Source organism: Tupaia chinensis, unplaced genomic scaffold, assembly GCF_000334495.1.
Source record: "Tupaia chinensis unplaced genomic scaffold, TupChi_1.0 Scaffold000024_1, whole genome shotgun sequence".
Classification (NCBI taxonomy): domain Eukaryota; kingdom Metazoa; phylum Chordata; class Mammalia; order Scandentia; family Tupaiidae; genus Tupaia; species Tupaia belangeri.
The window spans coordinates 46,878-54,448 of NW_006159454.1; the positions used below are offsets into that span (position 1 = coordinate 46,878).

At 50.7% G+C, this 7,571-nt stretch overlaps 1 protein-coding gene across 1 annotated transcript; it reads left to right on the forward strand.

Annotated features, from left to right (window-relative positions):
- Window positions 1–7: 7 nt before the first annotated feature.
- LOC102492330 (tubulin alpha-3 chain) lies at window positions 8–7,272 on the forward strand. Its single transcript, XM_014586794.1, has 2 exons — window positions 8–618; window positions 6,882–7,272. The coding sequence occupies exons 1-2, from the start codon at window positions 43–45 to the stop codon at window positions 7,176–7,178; spliced, it is 873 nt and encodes a 290-aa protein (XP_014442280.1). The 5' UTR covers window positions 8–42; the 3' UTR covers window positions 7,179–7,272.
- Window positions 7,273–7,571: the final 299 nt, after the last annotated feature.

The window sequence follows — 7,571 nt, forward strand, 5'->3', positions numbered from 1 at the left end:
GGTTCCGGGGGCGGCCCCGGCTCCGGGTTCGCGTCCCTGCTCATGGAGCGGCTCTCGGTGGACTACGGCAAGAAGTCCAAGCTGGAGTTCGCCATCTACCCGGCCCCCCAGGTGTCCACGGCCGTGGTGGAGCCCTACAAATCCATCCTGACCACCCACACAACCCTGGAGCACTCGGACTGCGCCTTCATGGTGGACAACGAGGCCATCTACGACATCTGTCGGCGCAACCTGGACATCGAGCGCCCCACCTACACCAACCTCAACCGGCTCATCGGGCAGATCGTGTCCTCCATCACTGCCTCCCTGCGCTTCGACGGGGCCCTCAACGTGGACCTGACGGAGTTCCAGACCAACCTGGTGCCCTACCCCCGCATCCACTTCCCCCTGGCCACCTACGCCCCGGTCATCTCGGCCGAGAAGGCCTACCACGAGCAGCTGTCCGCGGCCGAGATCCCCAACGAGATGGTCAAGTGTGACCCTCGCCACGGCAAGTACATGGCCTGCTGCATGCTGTACCGGGGGGACGTGGTCCCCAAGGACGTCAACGCGGCCATCGCCACCATCAAGACCAAGCGCACCATCCAGTTTGTGGACTGGTGCCCGACAGGGTTCAAGGTAGGACCGGGCGAGGTCGGGTCCTCGTGCCTGGCGGTGTCCACAGGCCTGCAGAACCATGCTGCCTTGAGGGCCCTCACCCTGATGTCGCCTAGGCTCCGAGGAGAACAAGTTTAATCACTAGTTTGCTAAGTGCCTTATATTAGGTCATTGGGAAAGTTATGGTGCATTTTCCTGTTTTTCTATGTAAATATGCATCATGACTTTTCAGACGACCCAATACTTTGCCAAAAGTACATATTTTTGGTTTCTTTGGAGAGGTTTTTGCTATAGGGCGCATGTGCTTGCTAGAGACAGAGAGAGACAGAAAGCGAGAAATCATCCCCCAGGGGGGATGGCCACGCCGCAATCCCTTCCCCTCCATTCTCCTCTTGGGATCTTGGGCACACACGCACATGCACCCAGTGTGAATTTAAGCCACCGTGCCCGGGACTCGAGCCACGGTCGACTACATGGGAGTTCAGCAACATAGCCATTATGCTAACTGCTGGTCCCAAAAGTACATACCTTTTATATATCCTTATTTCTTACAACCTCCCTTTAAAGTTCACAGGATAGTGGTATTTGTATCTGCCCTTTACAAGAGTTGAGGTTGTGGACCAGCCAGTGGTGTGTTGGTTAAGATGAGTGGATCTCACGTGACCCATTTGTGCAGTTCGAGTCCTGGATGCAGTGGTTTCCAAAACACGTCGTTCATGTTCCAAATCCCAAAAGGGGAATGGAGGAAAAGGGATTGTGATGTGCCATCCCCACTAGGGGCTGGTTTCTCACCTTCCTTCTCCCCCTCCCCCTTTCTCTCCTCCTGGCAAGTGCACATGCTCTATTACAAATTTTTTTTTTTTTTTGATTGCTGGACCTCAGCTCCGGGTAGTCACTCATTTTGTTCAGATTCTATTACAAATTTTTTTAAATAATTTTTAATTTTATTTTATTTATTCATTCATTTATTTGTTAATTTGACCAGAGAGAGGCAGAGGTTGAGAGTGAGAGAGAGAGAGGAAGTGAGAAAGCAAGCCACCAGATTCAGGACTGAAACCCTGGTCAGCCGTGTGGGAGTGTCCAGCGCCTTAACCACCACGCCACCTGCTGGTCCCTCTATTACAAAATTTTTAAAAGTGCAGTTGGCACAGCTTAATTGTCCCAGTCTGCTTGGACGGCGTGTAACCAGAGAATTCAGGTGGTCTGACTATAGGTCTGCCTTCCACATTTCTCCCCTGCTCACTTTAGAGGCATATCAGGTTCCGTAGTATCATTTTGTACCTCAGAAATGGTGATTTTTACACTTTGCACGACTTTGGTTACCCGTCATTGGTGAACGTTAGTCAACATTTCTGTTTCTGTAAATAGAACTTTTACATACATTCTACAGTGTTCACCCTGGAGGGCAAAGGGTGGGTCTCTGCTGTTGATCTAAACCAGTTTGATACTTGGGCCTTGCAAACCAAGTCACACTAATAATTATGTGGCTTTATTTTTTCTTGTAAAGTTTTTGTCATGGGGCACATGTACTTGCCAGGGAAAGTGAGAACTCACCACTCAGCAGGGATGGTCATGCCGTAATCCTTTCTCCTCTTGGGATTTGGGGCGTGCACATGCATGAACTGGTGTTTGAAGCCGCTGGGTCTTGGACTAGCCATGTGGGAATCCACACCACCTGGTAGCTCCTACGAGGTAGTATGTTTAGCGATGTTTAAAGTCACGGTGACACGTCTACCAGGAAGAAAGCACTACGTGTTCACATTTGGAATCAGAGACGGGGACATCAGGCTCTGAGACCCATTGCGATCACCGGGAGGTGTCTCCACGCCCGTGTGTGTCAACTCCGTGCTCTCTCGTGTCCGCATGGGAAATGACTTCACAGAGTTGCAGGGAGGTGTCTGTCTTGTTCCCATGGACGGCCGTGGGTTGCCTCCGACTGCACACAGCCTGGTGAACCTGCCTGGGTCTGTCAGCCCCACTTGATCCCTCGACACAGATCATCTCTGGGTGGTTTTAGTTTACTGCGTCCATGAGTGAGAGCGAGCCAGGCCCTGCAATGGGTCCTGCATGCTGTGATCCCCCTCCAGCATCAGCAGCCAGGGTCGTGGGTGCGCAGGGAGACCTCGGTGCGGGCCTGCAGCCTGCCTATGTAGCTTCAGCGTTGCAGCGCTGCACTGCCACTGCACCGCCACAGCTGGCTACAGGTTTACTTGCAAGATGACAGATTGAAAGCGAGGCACAGAGGGGCCGGCAGGTTGCGTGGTGGTTAAAGGCACTGGGCTCCCACATGGCAGACCACAGTTCAAGTACCGCACTTCGTGAGTTTGCTTTCTAACTTTATCTCTCTCTCTCTCTCTCTCTCTCTCTGATCAAACTGGAAACTTTATAATAATAATAAGGTTAAATAAAAATTTGTTTTTTGGAGAGATTTTCAATGTAGGGCGCGTGCGCTCGCCAGACAGACAGAGAGAGACATAGAGACAGAAAGCGAGAAATCACCCCCCAGGGGGGATGGTCACGCCGCAATCCCTTCTCCTCCATTGTCCTCTCGGGATCTTGGGCACGCACGCACACGCGCCCGGGGTGAGTTTTAAGCCACCGGGTCCGGGACACGAACTGCGGTCGACTATGTGGGAGTCCAGCGACATAGCCATTACACTAACTGCTGGTTCCCAGTTAAATAAAATTTTAAAAGAAAGAAAAAAGAATTTAAAAAATAATATTAGCTAAAATAAAAAGAGAAAAAAATAATTACAAAATGATAAATAAAAATAAAGTGAGTTACAGAAAAGAGGAAAATCTAAAACAGATTTAGGAGGGGCCGGCAGGTGGCATGGTGGTTAGGGAGCTGGGCTCCCACATGGCCAACTATGGTTTGAGTCCTGGACCTGGTAGCTTGCTTTCTTACTCTGCCTCTCTGTCCCTTTCTCTCCCTCTCTCTGGTCAAATTGAAGAATAATAATACTAAATAAAATAATTCTTTAAAAAAAATAGAACAGATTTAGGGCCAGGCAATAGGTGGTGGTGAAGGTGCTGGAACTCACATGGTTAACCGCAGTTTGTGTTCCGAACCCAGCAGCTTGAAAAACATGCTGGGTGTGTCCTCAGAGGAGAACGGAGGAGGGTTCATGGTGTGGCTATCTGCCCTGGAGACCGCGTTCTCATTCCTTTCCCTTCATTGTGTGTCCAGCTAGCACACATGCCCTTTAGCAAAATCTAAAAGAAAGAGAAAGTTCATTTCCAAAAACAAAAATCTAGGAACCATCAGATGGCGTAATGGTTATATCCCTGGATTCCCATGTAGGCGACCGTGGTTTGAGTCCCGGATCTGGTGGCCTAAAACTCATGCCAGGTACATGTGCATGCATGCACTAAATCCCGGGAGGGGCATGGAGGAGAAGGGATTGCAGCGTGGCCAGCCTTGCCCTCGGGGAGGGGGTGATTTCTCACTTTCTGTCTTTCCCATGTGCACACGTACCCTATAGAAAAAAAAAAAAAAACAACAACAACAAAAAAACTTAAAAAAAAAATCTGGGGACCAGCAGTTAGCGTAATGGCTATGTTGCTGAACTCCCACATAGTCGACCATGGTTCGCGTCCTGGACCTGGTGGCTTAAAACTCACGCTGGACGCATGTGTGTGCGTGCCCAAGATCCCGAGAGGAGAATGGAGGAGAAGGGATTGGGGTGTGGCCATCCCCCCTGGGGGGTGATTTCTCGCTTTCTGTCTCTCTATGTCTCTCTCTGTCTGGCGAGTGCACGCGCCCTATAGTGAAAACCTCTCCAAAAAAAAAAGATCTAAACCAGGTTTCACCAAACTGGAAATACTGATTCAGCTGTACACAGGAGGACGGCAGGCCACAGAGGTTTCAGGCAGGAGGTGAGACCTGCCATCGTGTGTCTAGTTCCCAAACCTCTCAGCTCCAGTGAGGGGTGTTGCTTTCGGTTAGTGGCAGATGGGAAGGTGAGGGCAGCCGAGCTGGTCTCCTCGGCAGGTGCCATAAGAGCCGCCTTGCCTCGCCCAGGCGTCCCCTCCTAGCTGAGTCTCCCACTCTCACGAGGTAGAAAGAAGGCTGGTCTGGAGGTGAATGGGAGTCCTGATCTCTCCTGTCCCCACAGAAGACGGTCCAGCCCCCAGTGGATTCGGGCGAATTCTCCTGGCCCTGTGTTCCTCTTTTGTCAGTCTTACTGTGACTTACTGTATTTCCTTTTCGCTTATTTGCCGGAGGGTCCATACATTTGCCAGGGGCAGTGAGGGGAGGTCACTCTGCAATCCTTCCCTCTGTTTCTCCACCCTGTCAGGATTTGGGGTGCGCACACACACACACGCACATACCCCTGGTGTGTTTCAAGCTGCCAGGGCTGGAATTTAAAAATCACAGTTAGTGATACGGGATCCGGTTCTTCACCACCAAGCCGCAGAGCCGGCCCTACTGTGTGTCCTGTAACCACCTTTCACGTGTGGGCGCACTGCGTCCTGCATCTTCGGGGAGCCTCTTCCATGTTTAGAAAGAGGGTTCATTAGAAAACCACTTGAAAATATGTTGTAAAATATTAGAAGGATTATATAAGGCTGAAAAGCTAAAGCCCTCTTCCCCTTCCCCAGAGCTTGTTTTCTGTCCTTTGCGAGACGGTTTGTGCAAAATTCAAGGCTCATGATGCCTCTTGTCATCCGGGTGATGATGGACAGAGTGGCCAGCAGACACAGCTAAGGACATCTGCTCCTTCGCTGTGGGTGACAGACCCAACTCCCTGCAGGCAGGTGGCCACAGAGAACAGAAAGCTGACAGCACTCATTCGGAAGCGCTGGTTGGCCTGGGTTTAGAATGGTGGGGGGTATCCCTTGATCAGAGTGAGCACCCCCTATATCCTCCTCCCTGCACCTTCCACCCACTCCAGAGCCTCGCTGTGTGCCTAGCTGCAGCCAGCTGCTCTCCTACCAGGCAGGGAAGCGTCACCATCTCAGCCGCTCCAGGGTGTTTACCCTCCTCGAGCGAGACGTCCCCATTCAAGGCTCTCTCTGTGTTTATTACTGTTTTCTTTTTAGTGGAGAGATTTTTGCTATAGGGTGCATGCACTCCTGGGAGAGACAGAAAGCAATCACCCCCCCAGGGGTGACGGCCATGCTGCAGTCCCTTCTCCTCCATCCACCTCTTGGGATTTGGGGCACACATGCACACGTGCCCGGCGTGTTTTAGGCTGCCAAGATCGTGATTCAAACCAGTCGATGATAGGTGTCCCGCGACATAGCCATTACGCCATCTGCTGGTCCTCTATGTAATTGTTTTTACACATACTCACAGAATTCAGCCCTTTTTCCTAACCATACATACAGTATACCTTGGATATATTAGGGCGTTGGGAAAGTCATGGCGTATTTTCCTATGTTTTTCTATGCAAAAGTGCATCGTGGCTTTCTAGACAGCCCAGTGTTTATGTAACAGGACAGAGTTCCCACTCTGCGCTGTTCTCACCGTGGGTGTATGATGAACCGGCTCCCGATGATGGGCATTTGTTTCGAGCTTTGCCATAACAAACTGTGATTCAAACTAAATACAGAAAAATCTTTCCACTTGCAGCTTTGTGCTTTTGTGAGGGTAAATCCAAAAAGTGAAATTTATAGCGTCAAAAGATATTAAATGTTGAGGTAATGCCGAAAATATACAGTGCATTGTTTAAACTAGTTCCCCAGCTCCAATTTTTTTTAAAGAGATTTTTGCTTTAGGGTGTGTGCACTCACTAGAGAGAGAGAGAGACAGAAAAAAAGAAATCACCCCCCTCAGGGGGATGGCCATGCTGCAGTCTGTTCTCTGGATTTGGGGCACGCACGCACACATGCCCAGTGTGTTCAAGCTTCCAGGTCTGGGACTCAAACCGTGGTCCACCAGTGACTCAGATCACCACGTGGGAGTTCAGCGCCTTAACCACTACACCACCTGCTGTCCCCCCACCCCAGCTCCAATTTTTAATAAGTTACTGGAACCAGCAGGTGACATGGTGGTTTCAGTGCTGGACTCCCACATGGCCACCTGTGGTTGGAGTCCTGGACCTCATGGCTTGAAAATCACTCTGGGTGTGTGTGCGTGTGCGCCCAAAATCCCAGGTGTAGAATGAAGTAGAAAGGATTGCAGCATGGCCATCCCCCCGAGGGGTGATTTCTCACTTTCCTTCCCACTGGCTCTGTCTCCTCTCTGGCTAGTGCACGTGCCCTATGGCAAAAATCTTTAGAAAGTAATAATAAGCTACCATTTCTGAAGCTGATATTAACATAATTTTCTTTGGCAGGTGGGCATCAACTACCAGCCCCCCACCGTGGTCCCCGGGGGAGACCTGGCCAAGGTGCAGCGGGCCGTGTGCATGCTGAGCAACACCACGGCCATCGCCGAGGCCTGGGCCCGCCTGGACCACAAGTTCGACCTCATGTATGCCAAGCGGGCCTTCGTGCACTGGTACGTGGGAGAAGGCATGGAGGAGGGCGAGTTCTCCGAGGCCCGGGAGGACCTGGCAGCCCTGGAGAAGGACTACGAGGAGGTGGGCGTGGACTCCGTGGAGGCAGAGGCAGAAGAAGGGGAGGAGTACTGAGCGGTGGGGTGTGGCTGACAACCACCCCTTTGTATTCCTCCCCACTATAACATTACGAGATATATTTACCTATTAAAGTTTCTATATTGCGGCATTGTCTGTTCTGTGTGCTGTACTTTGATAACATTGCTTATCCAGATAACCTACTTTTTCTTTTCTTTTTTTTTTTCTTTTTCTCCCCCATAGGGTGCATGCACTTGTGTGAAAGAGAGAGGGAAAGTGAGAAATTACCACCCAGGGGAGAATGCCCATGCCACAATCCCTTCCCCATTCCCTTTTTGGGCTTTCTCCTCTTGGGATTTTGGACAAGCACACACACGTGCCCAGTGTGATTTTTCAAGCTGCCAGATCCAGGATTTGAACCTCTTTGGTCATGTAAGAGTTCAGCACCTT

Excerpts from the sequence above, each read along its gene's own strand:
- LOC102492330 (XM_014586794.1), top strand. The coding sequence starts at position 43 with ATGGAGCGGCTCTCGGTGGACTACGGCAAGAAGTCCAAGCTGGAGTTC. Across the intron at positions 619-6,881 it reads GGTGCCCGACAGGGTTCAAG|GTGGGCATCAACTACCAGCC; the intron begins GTAGGACCGGGC and ends TTTCTTTGGCAG.